The 18,119-nt window shown below is 35.4% G+C and overlaps 1 protein-coding gene across 13 annotated transcripts in view; it reads left to right on the forward strand.

Annotated features, from left to right (window-relative positions):
• Nucleotides 1–18,119, forward strand: part of CEP128 (centrosomal protein 128) — a 447,534-nt gene that overhangs the window by 76,727 nt on the left and 352,688 nt on the right. For all 13 annotated transcript variants that reach the window (XM_058429721.1, XM_058429723.1, XM_058429719.1 and 10 more), the window contains one exon: nucleotides 3,609–3,725. In XM_058429721.1, coding sequence (XP_058285704.1) covers nucleotides 3,609–3,725 — 117 coding nt within the window. The remainder of the gene's footprint in view (nucleotides 1–3,608; nucleotides 3,726–18,119) is intronic.

Below are 18,119 nucleotides of genomic sequence, written 5' to 3' on the forward strand. Positions count from 1 at the left end.
CAGATGGCCTGAGCTGGTATCTGGGTCCCAGAGGCTAGCCTGTTGTCTGGGCTTATGAGTTTGAGCCTGGAGCCTGTATTCATTGGGGCAGATGTTGACTTTGGGTCTTCTGTGGGGGGGCCTGGATCCTGGCTCCTCTGGGGCTGGCCTGGTACCAGGGTCTACTGGTGTGGGCCAAGTTGATTGGGTCTGCAGGGGTGTCCCTAGTGCCTGGGTTCTTAGGGGTAGGCTTGGAGCTTATGCCCATAGGAGCCGGTCTGGCACTGTGGTGAGACTAGAGCCTAAGTCTGTTGGGGTCTGCCTGGTGCTGGGATGGGCCTGGTACCTGAGTCCATGGGGGAAGGCCCAGAGCCTGTGCTTACAGGGGCCAGTCTAGTACTAGTACTGAGGTGCCCCTGGAACCTGAGTTCCTGGAGGTGGGCCTGGTGCCTGCGTCTGTGGGGGCTGGCCTGTATACTGGGTCCATAGGAGATGGTCGTGGTGTCTGGGTATGTACAATTAGCATTTAATGTTAACATATTTCCCCTAACTTGCTGGCTTAAAACAGCATTTCATTTGGCAGTTTCAGTGGGTTGAGAGACAGGTGTGGCTTTGCTGGGTCCTTTGGCTCTGGGTCACTTGCAGGCTGCATTTTTCTCAAGGCTTGACTGAAATGACAAGCCATTGTCAGGATTCAGTTCCCTGTAGGTTACTGGATTTGAGACTTCAGTTTGTCATGACCTGTTAAAAGGCTTCTTTTATTTCTTTGACATGTGGCCTCTCCGTAGACCATCTCATAACATGGCAGCGTGCTTTATTAGAACAAGCAGACAAGAAGATGACTGGCAAGAGAGAAGATGCTAGCAAATTGGAAGTCAGTTTTTTGCAGCCTAATAATAGAAGTGACATCCCATCACTTCTGCAGTGTCCTCTTTATTAGAAGAAAGTCCTTAGGGCTAGCCTACACTCAAGGGTAGAGGATTACACAAGTGCATGAATACCAAGAAGCATGGATCATTGGGACCTGTTTCAGAAGTTGTGTAAGAGAAACAATATCAAGATTAAGAATAAAACTACCAAATGATCCAGCAGTCCCGCTTCTGGATACATATCCAAAGGAAATCAGTGTCTTGAAGAGACATCTGTACACCCCATGTTCATTACAGCATTATTCACAATAGTCAAGATATAGAAACAATTTAAGTATCTATTGACCAAAAAACAGATAAAGAAATACACATACAGACGTACATACACCCAATGGAATATTGTTCAATTTTTAAAAAGAAGGAAATCCTGTCATTTGCAATAACAAATGGATGAACCTGAAAGACATTATGCTAAATGAAATAAGGCAGATACAAAAATATAAATACTGCATTATCTTACTTAAATGTGGACTCCAAAAGGTCTAGTTCATAGAAGCAGAGAGTGGAATGGTGGTTGCTAGGGGCAGGGCAGGGTTGGGAGGGGTCAGGAAAATGGGGATATGTAGTACAAAGTTTCCCTTATGTAGGATGAATAAGTTCTAGAGAGCTAATGTACAAAATGATGACTATAGTATTGGCAAAAATAATGTTAGCTAAGTAAAGTGATAGATATGTTAATTAGCTTGACTATAGTTATTTCACAATGTATGTGTATATTAATACATGAAATTATGCTTCAATAAAACTTTTACTTAGGAGGAATCAAAGGCTGGGCACGGTGGCTCACGCCTGTAATCCCAGCACTTTGGGAGGCCAAGGCGGGTGGATCACTTGAGGTCAGAAATTCAAGACCATCCTGGCCAACATGGTGAAACAACATCTCTCCTAAAAATAAAAAAATTAGCCAGGCGTGGTGGCAGGTGCCTGTAATCCCTGGTACTAGGGAGACTGAGGCAGGAGAATCGCTTGAACTCGGGAGGCGGAGGTTGCAGTGAGCTGAGATCACACCACTGCACTCCAGCCTGGGTGACAGAGTGAGACTGTCTCAAAAAAAAAAGTGAGAAACAATCTTCCAAGTATAGTAACTCTGTATCATCACATGTATTAGCTATGGTGGCAAAGTTGCTGATGTCTAAATAATTTTGGATATTGATTTCAGTATGTGGTTACCTGGATTGCTTTAATTTTGATAGGATTCTAATAAGAACAGCCTTTTCTGAAATATAGAAGTCATTCAACTCATTGAATTTAATCAGAGAAATTTTAACTACTCATTCATTGTCAGTCTTCAGTAGATAGCAAGCTAATTGAAGGCAGAGTCTGGGGATACAGTATAAATTTGGACTCCCCCAGAACTTAACTACTAATAGCCTACTGTTGACAGGAAGCCTTGACAATAACATAGTCAATTAACACATATTTTGTATATGTATTGTATATTGTATTCTTACAATAAAGTAAGCTAAAGGAAAGAGTTATTAAGAAAATTATAAGGAAGAGAAAATATATTTACCATTCATTAAGTGGAAGTTGATCATCATAAAGGTCTTCTGCCTTCAAGTTGAGTAGGCTGAGGAGGAATTGGTCTTGCTATCTCAGCAGTGGTAGTGGCAGAAGAAAATCCACTCATAAGTAGACCTGTGCAGTTAAAATCCCTGTTGTTCAAGAGTAAACTAAACTTTTGCTCTGCCTAAGTAAACTTATGTTTATTTATTTTTGTAAAACTTGGTTGAGCTATAATGCACCATAAAATTAATGCTTTAAGTGTACAATTCAATAACTTTTTTTCCCCATACATTTACTGAGTTATCCAGCTACCTCCCTAATTCAGTCTAGAACATTTACATGACCCCAATAAGGTTCCTTGTCAGGACTTTTCTTGATTCTTTGTCATATAAATAATTGGTGACAAAAGATTTCTTATAACAGAGCTGTGTTTATTGCTTCTCTTATATGAATACAAATGTCTTCTGTGTCCTTCTGTACCAAATATAGACATTGTCAATAGTGTAAATTTTATTTAGTGGGCTGTATAATGAAATACATGAGATGTGTTTGAATTTATGCAACTTTTAGTAAGGAAAATTTTGTGTCAGAGAGAAAAATTCTTTCATGTTTAGAGTCCCAGTTAAACATTTTCAGTTTGACTTTAGTTTTTGATCTTTTATAGCTTGTTTTATTTTTAGCAGATTGCAGTAGAAAAGATTGATAAGCTAATGTAAAGCCCTCTTAATTATTTACTACAAATAAACATCAGTACCTTCATAGGCAGGTCATGCTCATGGATAATAAAAATAGAAAAGAACTAATTAGGTTGAACAATTTATCATTAATTGGCTAACAAATGCAATTTTTAGCAAAATTGGTATTTTCATTCTAACTCACCAGAGGGCACTCTTTTCTAGTGTATTACTTTTAACTCTGATCTACTGAATTATTATATCATACCTCAAAAAATTTGAGGCATTTATTGGGATCCAGGTGTAGATTATTTGGAGATCAGTGATGACTTTCTTTTGTAACTTTCGGTAAGTTTTTTGGCCGGCTATTTCATGTTAGCGTCATTAGAAAGGGCTTTGCAAACAAAACAATCTTAAATGCTTTAAGCAGTAGTGTATCTGCTATAAAACTATCTTCTCAATTTAGTCAGTTTTGCTTGCTAGCCCTATAATGCTGCTGTTTCTCTGAATTCTTATTAAGGTTTCAGATCGGGTGGAGCGGCGGCTTCAGGAACTAGAGAGAGAGATGCGCACAGAAAGGGAGCTGGTGGAAAGACGCCAGGATCAACTGGGACTCATGTCCCTGCAGCTACAGGAGGTTTGTGAAAAACACTTTCATGGAATGTAAATCTTGAATTTGGATGTTTATTTAGCCATGTTAAAATGGTTATTGCGTGTGACAGTATAATTCAACCCATCTGAGAAGTATTAATATCACATATTGGTTATAGTTCAGTGTATAGAATCAGACCTCCCTGGTTTCATACTTGCTGTCCATGTGACGTTAGTTGGGCAAGTTTCTTAACTTCTGTAGGCACTAGTTTTGTCTGTGGAAAATGGAAATAATAATATTGACCTAATTAGATTAGTGCAAGGATAAATGAACTAATGCCAATAAAGCTCTCAACATACTGTTTGTCATATGCTTGGAAAATGTTAACTGAAAGTATAATTATTCTGATTAATTTTTCTGGGCATAGACTAGACCAGGGGTCATCAAACTATGGCTCACAGGTCAAAGCTGGCCCATTGTCTATTTTTGTAAGTAGTTTTATTGGAGCACAACCACTCCTATTCATTGATATATTGTCTGTGGGTGCTTTTGTGACACAATGGCAGAGTTGAGTAGTTGTAGCCCGCAAGTATATATATGGCCCACAGAGTTTAACGTATTGGCAGTTTGGCCCTTTACAGAAAAAGTCTGACAACTCCTGAATTAGGTTATTATCAAACCAATTTAAAATGGAGAATAGTTACCCTTAAGGTACTCTTTTTAATTTGAAATTTCAGATATAGGTAAAGTTGAAAATTTAGAATAAAGAATTTCTGTATAACATTTACCTAGATTCCTTTATTATTCATATTTTACCAGACTTGCCTCATCATTTATTCTAGATACATCCACAGATATGTAATTTTTTGTGAAGCATTTTTAATTTGCAGACATGATATACATACTTATCTGTGAATCTTAAAGTCAACTGATTAAAAAATAAATCATTTTTCATCTAAATAATTTGATATGTATGTTTTCTTTTATAGTTACAGTATAACAATCAAAATTAGGAAATTAAGATCAGTAAAATACTATGGCTTAATCTATATGTTTTATTCAAATTTTTCTTCTACAGTAATGTCCTTTCCTGATCCAGGATAAAATACAGGTTCACACATAGCATTTAGTTGTCATGTCTCTTTAGTTTCCTTTAATCTGGAACAGTTTTTCAGTCATCATGAGTGATGACTTCTCAGGGTGTAAACAATTTATTTTGTAGAATGGCTTTCGTTTTGGGTTTCTTGATGTTTCTTCATGACTAGATTCAGGTTATGGACTTTTGGCTTGAAACTCAGATGATTGGAGTTATGTCCTTCCCATAGTATCATATTAGGAGTCATATAATGTTGATTTGTTACATTACTGGTGAAAACTGAACACTTGATTATTGTGTTGCCTACCGGGTGGGTTTATCCACTGTAAAGTTATAATTATTCTCTTAAAATTATTTAAATAATTTTAAGTTATTTAAATTTAAGTTATCCTATAAAATAATTTTATTTTATAAGTAAAATATTTTTATATTTAAAATAAATAAAAAAATTTTTATATTTAAAATAAAAAATTATTTATTTTATAGGATAACTCTTTGGGACTTGAACATATCCTATTGTACTTTTCTATTGTACTTTCTTTTGTAAGTTTCTATTGTACTTTTGCTCACTGTAATTTTAGCATCTATTATTGACTCATATGAAACAATTACTACTATAAGTAGTGCCAGATAGTGATTTAAAAATTTTTTATGATTCCTTCTACATTTATAGAATTCTACTGTAAGAAAGAACTTTTTGTTATGTGCACTCATGGATTCTTATTTTATTATATTGGTTATATTTTGTTACTATCATTTTAGAATATTAATTTGTTGAAATTCCCTTTAAGTGTTTCTTTGGTCTATACATAAAATATAAAAAGTAGAAACAACAAGAAACCCAAAAGATTCAAAACAAATGGGAATTCTTTTCATTTATGAAATGATTTTTCTAAGAGTTCTAAAAATACACTTATGTGTGCTTGTAGATCATTAACCTTTATTAATTGACATATTTTTTTAAAGTTTTTTTCGCTGTTAATTGAAGATTAGGAACAAAAATTGCAACACTGAAATTTAATGTAAGCTGATAGAAAAATCTGCTTTTGTTTTCTGAAATTCCATTTCCATCCATTTCACAAAAGAAGGCATACCCTTGTAAGTTGGTAATTACTTTGAAGAGGATATGTTGTTGAATAATTAGATACAGCATGTGGATAGGCTTTTTTTTTTAACCTTGATTTTTATACATTTGTTCTCAAAGCAAATTACATCTGGTGAGCATAAGAATAGTACTAAAGAGACAATTGTTCTTTTCTGCAAGAGAAAATTAGAGAAATTTTCTGTACTTATTTTCTTCTGTCTTTGCAGAATGCACAAAATTACAAAGAAAGAGGGAGAAAAAGATTGCTTCCCACCCCTTTTCTTAAGATACCAGAGCCTGGGTATTTGCATTGAAATTGTCAATTTGACTAAAAGCTTCAGCTGTGATTTGGAATTCCATCTCTGACAATACAATAGGAGATCACTATTTATAAGAACTATTTAATTTCATATTTTGTCACTTTAATATAAGCAGTGACCTATACGTTTTTAAAAAGTGGTTTTAGATTATAAACAGAGTAGTGGAAGCTAGGAAAGATTAAGCTGATGTATTTTCCTGCTCCCATGTTAAATGGCTTAGACTGTTCCAGAAAGGTCATGTTTAAGGAGAGGAAACACTTTCCCTTCTTTTTGATTATTAAAAATACTTATGGAAATTGCTATACCATATGATAATAGTAATTGATGCATTTTTTTCCTGTTTATGGTGAGAAATTAAATCCATAGTTGAGCAGGTGGGCCTGAACTTCTAGCCACTGTGCTCTTTTGCCTTCTTAAAATGTATCTTTCAATATTAATAAAAAATATGACATTTAAAACTTAAGACATTAAGAGTTTTCATTTGAAATTACAGGATGCAGAGATTTGAAGGTATAATATATTACAGGGAGGCATTCTGTGGTTTTGGCTAAAATCTGCTGCTGTTTAGTTATCCCACGGGTCTTTAGGTCCTCAGAGCTTTACCTATTCCCATTTAATGAAAAAGCACAGCGTTAATCTTTGGACATTGGTCAAGGGAAAGCCATTTTCCTTTTCTGTAGAGTTTTTAAAGAATTGTTCACTCATTTCTGTTTCTTGTCCTGATTTGAACAAAAGGGCCATGCACGCCCAGGAATCCACTTCCTTTTTTGAGCCTCAGCTACTCATGTGCTATTGAAGTCACATGAATGCCAGATTTTCTTTATTTGGTAAGGACCTTCATATATTGTATTTTAAACAACCTGGTTTGGTATCTCATGGAAGTCTCTTCTTTAAGAGAGATGAGCATTTTATATGGGTTGTATGACAATATTCTTTTAATATTATCTTTTTTAAATTGTAGATGATAACTTTGAACTTTACTAATTCAATTCGTTTTTTTTTTTTTTTTTTTTTCGACGGGGTCACTCTGTTGCCCAGGAGTGCAGCAGCATTATCTCGGCTCACTACAGCCTCGAATTCCTGGGTTCAAGAGATTCTGCCACCTCAGCCTCCCTTGTAGCTGGGACTACAGGCAGGCGCCACCATGCCCAGCTGATTTTTTGTTGTTGTTGTATTTTGGGTAGAGATGGGGTTTTACCATATTGCCCAGGCTGGTCTCAAACTCCTGACCTCAAGTGATTTGCCCGCCTTGGCCTCCCACAGTGCTGGGATTACAGGAGGGAGCCACCATGCCCGACCTAAATTCAAGTGTTGTTAAGCCTATACCCATCAGCCTTTTCTGTGTACACAGTCAGGTATATAACATTGAGGTAAATTATCATACTATAAACTCCTTTTGATGAGGTGCTTGATAGTATCATAACTTTGATTGGTTAGTTTAGTGGAGTGGGGGTAGGCTTAGTAGGTTGTAGTGTTGGGAAAGAGGTATGTAGACTGTAAACACAAAACAAAAAAAACTGTAAAAAAAAAAAGGCCAAAACCACTTTTTTGCAGGTCCAATATTTACATAAAATCCTAGATAAAAATTTAAACTTCTGGTTTGCATCCTGGAAACTCCTGACTCATTTTTTACTGGCTGTTTCATATACATTGAATATTATTTCTTCATCTTCAGCTGAATTACTTAAAATGAAAAACATGGCCGGGCATGGTGACTCACCCCTGTAATTCCAGCACTTTGGGAGGCTGAGGTGGGCGGGTCACTCGAGGTCAGGAGTTTGAGACCAGCCTGGCCAACATGGTGAAACCCCGTCTCTACTAAAAATACAAAAAACAAACAACAGCAACAAAAAAATTAGTGTGGTGGTGCACACCTGTAATCCCAACCACCTGGGGGTCTGAGGCACGAGAATAGCTTTAACTCGGAAGGCAGAGGTTGTAGGGAGCTGGAATTGTACCACTGTACTCCAGCCTGGGTGACAGATTGAGACCCTGTCTCAAAAAAAAAAAAGAAAAGAAAAACATGAGATAAATGCTGGACACACACACACACACACACACACACACACACACACACACGCAGGCACACTCCAGAGCATTTTTTTGAGGCAGGGTCACACTCGCCCATGCTGGAGTGCAGTGGTGTGATCATGGCCCACTCAGTCTCAACCTCCCAGGCTCAAGCGGTCCTTCTACCTCAACTTCCCAAGCAGCTGGAACTACAGGGGCACACCATTACACCCGGCTAATTTTTGTATTTTTTGTAAAGACAGGTTTCGTCATGTTGCCCAGCGTGGTCTCAGACTCTGGACTCAAGTGATCTGCCTGTCAGCCTCCCAACTTGCTGGGATTACAGGTGTGAGCCACTGTGCCTGGCCCTCTTCAGAGCATTTTATAGCATATTAAGTCACTAGTTTCTCCCTTATCTGCATCAACAATATTCTATGCTTACATATGATCTAGATGCCTTAAAATTAAAAGATGTTTCATGGGGAAGTCTGTGGGATAGGCAAGGGCATGGAATCTTAATAGACGATGGTGAAGTTTAAGTGAGAAATTAAGTGTTTAAGATAGGAGTTCAGCTCAGTTGCTTTTAGTCTGTTCTGAGGGACAACCAGGTATGTGAAGCTCATCAATAAACTAAGGCCATATGAAGAAAAATTAAAGTAATTGATACTTTTTTCCCACATTTTTCCTCATTTTTTTTGAAAAACCTAATGAAGAAGTAGCTATTCATTTTTGTCCAGAAATGTAATTATGGCCCCAGAGATGCTGAGTAATACAGATACCACATAAGAAAAGCCTCGGGTACTCTTTATTAATGTATTTAGTTTGGACTCATTAAGGGAGAAGCTTCCATGAAACCTGGGATGTTTTTCTAATATGTTCTTAATAGCTTTTGCGTCTGCCTTGAGGCTTCTGTGATATTTCGAGTATCACACAGCAGGGGAGAACCTAGTCAGGCAAATATTCCAACCTGGCTTCATTAACCCCTTTTCCTGCACTTCCTTTCCAGACTCCCCTACTTTCTTTGGAGTTGTGGAGGCCTTTCCAAGGCTGGCAGATCTTCGACTCACCTTTACTTACCTTTTCAAGGTTCAATTGTAAAACTTTTGTTTGATCACTCACTTTGCCTCCCTCTTGTTTCCATAACCAATGCCCCCCTTTTTTGTAGTCGTCTCGTACATTTTTGCATGCAGTTATTCATATTCATATTTTGCATACAGTTATTCATAAGTTTTCCTTTCCCTATGATATTGTTAGATGTTATAAATGCCCATTAAAATCACCCTCACATTGATCATCCCAGCAGCCTCTCTAATCTTTGAGAAGGACCAATAGAGTTTACAAGTAAATGAGAGTTTAAAAGTCAAACACAATCCTGTGGAAAACGGGAGGAAAACTCAGAGGATATACTTTATTTTTCTTATTCTTCGGACATAAGCCCTAGAATTGAGTCCTTGGGCAGGACTGTGTGAGCCCCATGGGGCTTGGTAAGCAGAGTAACACAGGCAGGGTGTTAGAGCCCTCAAACCACCAAGAGGCTGAAAGCACTATCACAACAGGACAACCACACATGTACTACTTTGTTGGAAAATGCGTGTAGCAAGTGAAAATCCTAAAACTCCTACTCCAGTGTTTATTCTTCAGGGGGTAAAGTTGTGTGTATAGTATAAATCGGGGCTTATTTTGAGCCACACTTTTTATCTTTTAGCCAGCTTTAATCCCGTTGACTATTTTTCTTCTTTTGTAAAGATGGCATTTTTTTTTTCTTTTACTGTCCAGTTTCTGGTAATACGTATTTTGTGAGAGCTTTGTCCCCGATTATTTATGTTACTGATTCTTGATATGTTGTCTCTTTTAATTTTACCTGTTTTGAACACTTTGCATTTCTAGTATTTGAAGATAATACTTACTAAATATTTGTTTAATACATTAAGTAGTGACCACATTAATACACTGTTTTGGTCCTGTGTTTAACTAGGTTTATTTCTCACATAATTCTTTTAACATTTCATTATTAAATATTTAGTACAAAAAGCATTTTTAATATAACTCAATGTGGTCATATGAAATATTCAAACATTCTCTTACAATACAGGCTTATTTATTTATTTACATGGCTGATTTTTTTCCTACATCTCTTCCAACTCTGTTCTTTCATCATGAACCACTTCTCTTACCCTTAAAAAAAGGAACTAATGTTGACGGCCTGGAAGGTATCCCTTTAACTTTTTCTGTTTGCTTTTAATTGCCTGGACTGATGTATATAGACTGTATACACCTTTGCATATATGGGGACTTTTTGATCATGTATTCGTTTTTAGAAAATGAGATCACATTTTGTATACATTTCTGCTTCTTGTTTTTTCCTTTTTTTCACCAGTGCTTTCTGGAAATTCATCCAGCTAGCTGACGTGGTTCCAATGTAATCTTTTATTGCCATTGGTAGATCTTATTTTTCCAGAGGTTCTGAAACTGCACATTGTTCTGCCAGCAATGGTTGAGTGTAGCGCTTTCCCCCACATTCTTACCAGAAGTAGTGGTTATAATTCTTTAAGTTTTTGCCACCTGATGAGTATAAAGTGTTAACTCATTTTTATGTTTATTCACATTTCTCTAATAGTGAATTTGAGCATCTATTCACACATCTCTTGGCAGTTTGCATTTGTGCTTACATAGAGTGCCTATGTATGACTTTTGCTCATTTAAAAATATTTGATTATTTGGGATTTCTCTCTTTCCCCCGGGGATTTCTTTTTAATAGGAGAGAGGAAGGAATCTAATTCGCTTTTTATATGACTCATCAGTTGCTTCAGCATCATGTTTGAATAAAAATTGGTTCTTTCCACTCTAATTTAAATGCCACATCTGTTGTATATCTAGTTTCCTACAATATATATCTGACCTCTATATGCTTTGCATTGATTTGCTTGTCTATCCCTATACTAATATCATTCTTTCTTAATTATTATAGGTTTCATTATCTTTTGGTAAATGATAATGAAAATCTCTTGTCCTATTCCATGAAAAGTCATGCTGGCATTTTTATTACAATTGTATTAAGTATAGACTAATTTAAAGAGAAGATCTTTTCTAATGTTTTCCAATAATGTTTTATAATCGTCTGTATAAATATCTTAGACCCCTTTTGTTAGACTTATTTTTAGGTACCTTATGGTTTTTCTATTTGGAATGGGATTTTTTTTTTTCATGAAAATGTCCTATAATTGGTAACATAGGTATAATTGCATCTCTAATTGGTTATTTGTAGTATACAGGGGTACAACTGGCTTTATATATGGTTCTTGTATCCAACAACTTTGCTCAATGCCCTTATTAGTCCTTATAATTTCTTAATAGCTTTACTGACATACTGTCTTAGTGTATAGATAATCATATCATTTGAAATTAAAGGCAATTTAGTCTCTTTCTTTATAATTCTTTTCTTTTTTTTTAAATCTTATTGCACTGGTTAGAACCTGAAGTCTAATATTAAATAGAAGCAAAGATAGCAAGAATTCTTGTGTTACTTCTATATTTGTAAGATTCTTAAGTGTTAAACGTTGTTGTATGGTGTTTGCCCCTACTTTTTAGTGCTAACCTTTGTCGCATTAAGAACATTGCCTTCTATTTCTAGGTTGCCAAGATATGTTTGTTATTGTTTACTTATTTATTTTAAAAATCATGAATGGGTTGTGAAATTTATCAAATATTCTTGCTGTGCACTTAACTTTGGATATTTAAATATGTTGATTTAAATATGATTGATTCCATGAATAGATGTTGAGCCCTCCTTGCATTCCTGAGAACTTTATTTGATTATAATGTATAATGGTTTTTTTAAATACATTGCTGAATTAACTTGCTATTTTTTTCTTAGGATTTTTATATTTGTGTTTATGATTGAGATTAGTTTTCCTTGCACTGACGTTTTTGGTTTTAGAAGCATGGTTACATTAGTGTCATAAAATGAATTAGGTGGATTCCTTCTTTTCCTATTTCGTGGTTTAGTTTTGTGTAAGAGAGGGATTGTCTATTTCTTGGATGTTTGTTGAAACTTACCCATAAAACAATTTGTGCCTAATATCTTTTTGGTGCTGCAGATTACTAATTTTTTTGATGTTTATTGGCTTGTATAGCCTATTTATTAAGTCAATTTGGTAATTCATGTTTAAAGTCTTACTAGAAATAGTATTATTTTATTAGTTTTCTTTTTCACCAGCTTTGTTTATTGCTTCATTGACTTCTCTTAACTCTGTTACTCTCTCTTTCTCTTCATTTAAAGGATTATTCTGTTTTATTTTTTAGGCTTGAAAATTGAATGCTTGATTGATTTTTCTGTTTTTTTTTTTTTAATGAATAATGAAAATTTAACCAAATTACCATATGCTTTGTTATACTTTTATGGTAATTTTTTTCAAAATCTTTTATAATTTGTTACAATTTTCTCTATAACTCGAGACTTATTTAGGAATGTCTTTTGGTATTTTCAGAGATATATTTATGCTTATTTTTACACTCTTTTTATTGTTTTTAATTTAACTCCTTTGAAAGTTGTTGAAACTTCCATTTTGACCTAATTCTATGACCAATTTTTTGTAAGTACTCCAGAGTAAGAAACAAATATTTTTCTGTGTTTTGGATGGAGAATTTTATGTGCTTGTGCATGTCATACATGCATACATATACACATATAAATTTAATAGGTCATTTGTGAATTTTGTTGTTCTGTTCTTCTGTTTTCTTAGTAAATATATAAGTCTAAAGCTTCTCGTTATTATAAAGATTATCAGTGTCTCCGTGTGATTTGTGTCAGTTTTCTTTTATCTGTTTTGTGCGTGTGGTAGCTTATGTATAATGAAATTATTTTTTGGTCAAGTATTTAAAAAATATTACCTAGTGTGCCTCTTGATTTTAACATTCTTAAGATTACTTTATTCATGGCATATCATTTTCCCTCTTTAATCTTTCCATTTTTCCATGTTTCTTACAAAACACCTTATAGCTTAAGTTAAAAATAACTTTATCTTATAAATTAATGGTTGCATTAGTCATTTTATACTTACTGTGATTATTGGAGTATTTTAAAGTGTTTTTATCATCTTATTTGTTTTTTTTTAACTTCTCTTTTTGTTTCTTTTTCCCATTTCTATTTGGAGTGGAGTATATTATGTATTCATTTTTATACTTTCTGTTTGCTTTGGAGCTGTAGATTATATTTCTGTTCTTTTGATAGCTGTTCTAAAATTTTAAACATACAGTACTTATTAGTCTAAGATATCTATGTTCCAGCTACACCGGATTCTTCTCAGTGTCTTACTGGAACATTTTTCTTCTGACTCAGTATAACTTCTCCCTTCTCATTCCTCAGGCTCAATTGTCACCTCTTTAGGGAAAACTTTCCCGTTCCTCCTCCCCTTCTAAAATCGTCCCTTCGGCTCCATTGCTCACTATCATGTATCGTATTACTGTATTTTTAAAAATAGCATTTAACACAAATTATAATTATTGTTTATTTACTTTCGCTATTATATGCCTTTTGCCAAAGAATGTAGACTCCATTGGAGGGGCTTTGTGCATCCATTTACCCTTGTTTCTGGGACATGTAGTACAGTATTTATCACACAGAGCTCACTGAACAGGTGCTAAAGAAATTGATGTTGCCAAATGTAAATGATTGTTCAGCCACATATAACGTTCTTGGTAAATTTCACTCCAAGATTTTTATACCTTGTGTTACTCTACTGCTCTCATTCCTGAAGACAGAAAGTAAAAGTTAAACAATTTTAACTTATTTGAAGTTTAATTATATAGTAATTACAATGATATATTCAAAATTCCATAATCATTCTTCAAGAATTCAATCATAGTTAAATCAAACATAATTCAACTCTATAAAAATAACATTTTCGTATAGTGGGTTACTGGTTTTCAAACTATACTGACAACTTAATAAAGACAGCTGGATTTTTGATATCTTTGTGTTTAACAAAGTTTGAAAAAGAAATTTAGAACGGAGATGCCCAATACATGCATTCTAAATGTAGGCCTCTTTGAAATATTAATTATGGATTTATGAAGAATGTTAACATAGCTGTGTGAGCGTGAATAAAGTGACACTTCATGGAACTGTTTCCTTTGTGAGTTGACAGCAAATGCTGATTGACTTTTGTTTTGAGATACTACAAATAATGGACAGAAAGAATTTTTAAAGAGACTTTGTAGATACAATTCCTTTTGTGTTTTTCTGAATGTTTGTAAGGGCAAGATCTTTTTAATTTAGATTTTCACATAATTTGCATTAAATGTTTTAAATAAATTGATGAAGGTCATAAAATACTTGATAGGGAATTACTACATGTTTTGACCACTAGTCGTCAGTATTGAACCATTGATTGTGAAGTAGTAGACACTGTTTATTAAAGTTGGCCAAGTTTATTGAAAAACAATTCTTTATAGTGTGTATACTCTCAACTCTTAGGGCTTTCTGAAAGTGTACTTGGCACTAGCCTCACAAATGAAAAAAATCTAATTAACTATCTGTTATTAAAAATTTAAATTTGAAATGGTGTTACTCTCCACTGTTAAAAAATGACACATTGTGTATTTTATATGAAGACACCTGCTGTATTTATCATGAAAACTGTCATTTCTGTGCCTTTGTATTATAGTTTCATGCTTCCTCTTCAGGATTACAGGTTTTTCCCTTCTTCCTTCCTCTTTCCCTCCCTCCCTCTATGGAAGAAACTATTTATATCTAGTAAAACAGATTATAATTTGATATGAGCATTTCTTTCGTGGGAATCATATATTCCCATTCCCTTTTCCACTTTTAATATTTTGAAGCTGTGCATGCAGAATTTTCCCAAAGATACTTTCTCTAAATATTCATCTTATGTAGACCCAACCCTTTCTCGTAATTATTATTTTCTTGTTTTTGGTGGTGATTTCCTTTTGTACACTGTTGTCCATCTACCCAGTTATATTTATTTTCTATTGGTGTTCTGTTGGATAGTTTATTCAACAATAGATTATCCTTTGCCTATTTTTTCTTTAGTTGTTAGAAAAGCATTTTTTATAGCTCTCATGACTCATTGCATTTCCAGTTAATTTGTATTTCTATTAAGAACCCAAATCCCTTTTTAAAAAATATTAAAGTTGTGGTATTAATTATTTATTGCTCAAAAGATGAGAAACTGTTAAGGTTATTTCTAATATATCTTTGTCCATACTGTGGTCAAGTATTAGAATAGTATTTAGAACTATAACCTCATTATCTCATCATTTAATGGATCTTGTATGGTTGTGAGAAAAAAGTTACAGTTTTATGTTTATTATCCGAGAATGAGATCCTGAAGTGTTCCTCGCCAGTGTTAGTCTTGGATGGGGAATCAAGTTACAGTGATGCTGTGATTCAAAGCCACAAAGTGTGGGCAAACTTGGGTTTCTGGAGGTCCCAGTTTCCAGTTCTTTCTCCTCCTGACCTGTGAACTTGTTTGGAAAGTGCAAAATCTTATTCTTTTTGTGTGGTTCATTGAAATAAGTAGCTCATATGTTTCTTCTTAAACAGATGGATAACCATCTTGATAAAATAATTTGTTTTGTATTTTAAAACCTTTATATGTTTCCTTTATGTCCTTCCTCTCCTTTTCTCCTGTTCTTTACACCAAGTCTATCATTAAATTTTGTCAGCTCTATTTAAAAAATTTTTTTAAAATTGGAAACTGTTCATTTCGTACCACTACATCTCCTCTCTTGCTGGGGCTAATGCTGTAGCCTCCTTGCTTCCATTCTTACCTCCTTGTGGTCTTTTACAGAATCAGATAATGTCACATCTTTCTTCAAGACCCTTCAATGGTTTCTTTTCTTTTTTTTGAGACGGTCTCATTCTGTTGCCCAGGCTAGAGTACAGTGGCATGATCTTGGTTCACTGCAGCCACCACCTCCCGGGTTCAAGTGATTCTTATGCCTCAGCCTCCCGAGTATCTGGGATTACAGGCATGTCCCACCATGTCCGGCTAATCAATGGTTTATTTGTAGACACGAGAGCCCCTCTGATCTGGTTTCTGAATTCCTCTCACCCTAATTTTCTCTTCTTCTTCTTCTTCTTCTTCTTCTTCTTCTTCTTCTTCTTCTTCTTCTTCTTCTTCTTCTTCTTCTTCTTCTTTCTTCTTTCTTCTTTCTTCTTTCTTCTTTCTTCTTTCTTCTTTCTTCTTTCTTCTTTCTTCTTTTCTTCTTTCTTCTTCTTTCTTCTTTCTTCTTCCTTCCTCCTTCTCCTCCTTCTCCTCCTTCTCCTCCTCCTCCTCCTCCTCCTCCTCCTCCTCCTTTCTTCTTCTTTCTTCCTCTTCCTCTTCCTCTTCTTCCTCTTCTTCCTCTTCTTCCTCTTCCTCTTCCTCTTCCTCCTTTCTTCTTCTTCTTCTTCTTCTTCTTCTTCTTTTTTTCTCCTTCTCCTCCTTCTCCTCCTTCTTCTCCTCCTTCTTCCTCCTTCTTCTTCTTCTTCCTTCTTCCTTCTTCTTCCTTCTTCTTCTTCCTTCTTCTTCTTCCTTCTTCTTCTTTCCTCTTCTTCTTCCTCCTCCTCCTCCTCCTCCTCCTCCTCCTCCTCCTCTTCTTCTTCCTCCTCTTCTTCTTCCTCCTCTTCTTCTTCTTCTTCCTTTTTTGAGTTGTAGTCTCACTCTTGTCTCCCAGGCTGGAGTGCAGTGGCACGATCTTGGCTCACTGCAGCCTCTGACTCACAGGTTCAAGCGATTCTCTGCCTCAGCCTCCTGAATAGTTGGAATTACAGGCATGCGCCATGACACCTAGCTAATTTTTTGTATTTTAAGTAGAGATGGAGTTTCATCATGTTGACCAGGCTGGTCTCAAACTCCTGGCCTCAAGTGATTCTCCTGCCTCGGCCTCCCGAAGTGCTGGGATTAAAGGTGTGAGCCACCACGCCCAGCCCTTAATTTTCTATTGTTGTTCTTCTTGCCAACTCTAGGCCAACCATCCTGGCCGTCTTGCTTTTCCATGGATATACCAGGTACCTCCTGCTCCTGGACACTTGCACTTTCTGTTCCCACAGCTAGGAATTTTTAGCTGTGAAACAATTGTACGGTTTGTGCCCTCATGTTCAGAACTCTACTTCAGAAAGCTCTTATTGACTATCATAGATAAAACACTTCTTCACTCCTGAGCCCCTTGCACTGTTGTATGTTTTCTTAACACTTTCATTATCTGTCAACCATCTGTCCCCTTGAGCAGAATGCAGGCTTTACGAAGGCAGGGACTTACCTGCTTTGCTTGTTGCTGCATCCCCAGTACCAAGACCAGTACTTGGCACAGAGTAGGGGCCCAGTAAGTGTTTCTTGAAGGAATGAATGAATATTGCATCTGTATAGTAACTGTTCATTCAGTAAAATATTCATTTGGCCAATACTATCATGTACCTAATATAATTCAGGTACTGTGCTGGGGACTAGGGATTTAAAGATACCTAAAATATTATCTCACCTTTTAGGGACCCCTAGTTTAGTTGAGGAAATAGAGATGTTAACTATCTTTGCAATGCAGTAAGGGCATTATTCCACATTTGTGTAGTCTACAGAATACCTCAGAGGGGAAATAATTACCTCTTTATGGCCCCTTGGGGAAAGTTTGGGTCAGAGAGGTGGCATTTTTGCTAAGACTGTGTTTTCACATTATTTTAGGAAATTGTTCATGAATGTGATTCTGCCCCATTGCTTGTTGTCACATGTCAAGCACTTTACCAGTCAATGGCTGAGACACTTACATAAATTTTGACTTACTATCATTTTTATTCATACCATTGCTCTTTGTCCTGTTATCATACACCATGCTAATTATTTTCTTCTTTATATTTGTTACTTGTGGTAACAAATAACAAATTTTTTCTTTGCAAGGATGAAATAAACATTGTTCTCTATAAGACTGTGAGA

This window comes from Hylobates moloch, unplaced genomic scaffold, assembly GCF_009828535.3.
Source record: "Hylobates moloch isolate HMO894 unplaced genomic scaffold, HMol_V3 SCAFFOLD_16, whole genome shotgun sequence".
Taxonomy (NCBI): domain Eukaryota; kingdom Metazoa; phylum Chordata; class Mammalia; order Primates; family Hylobatidae; genus Hylobates; species Hylobates moloch.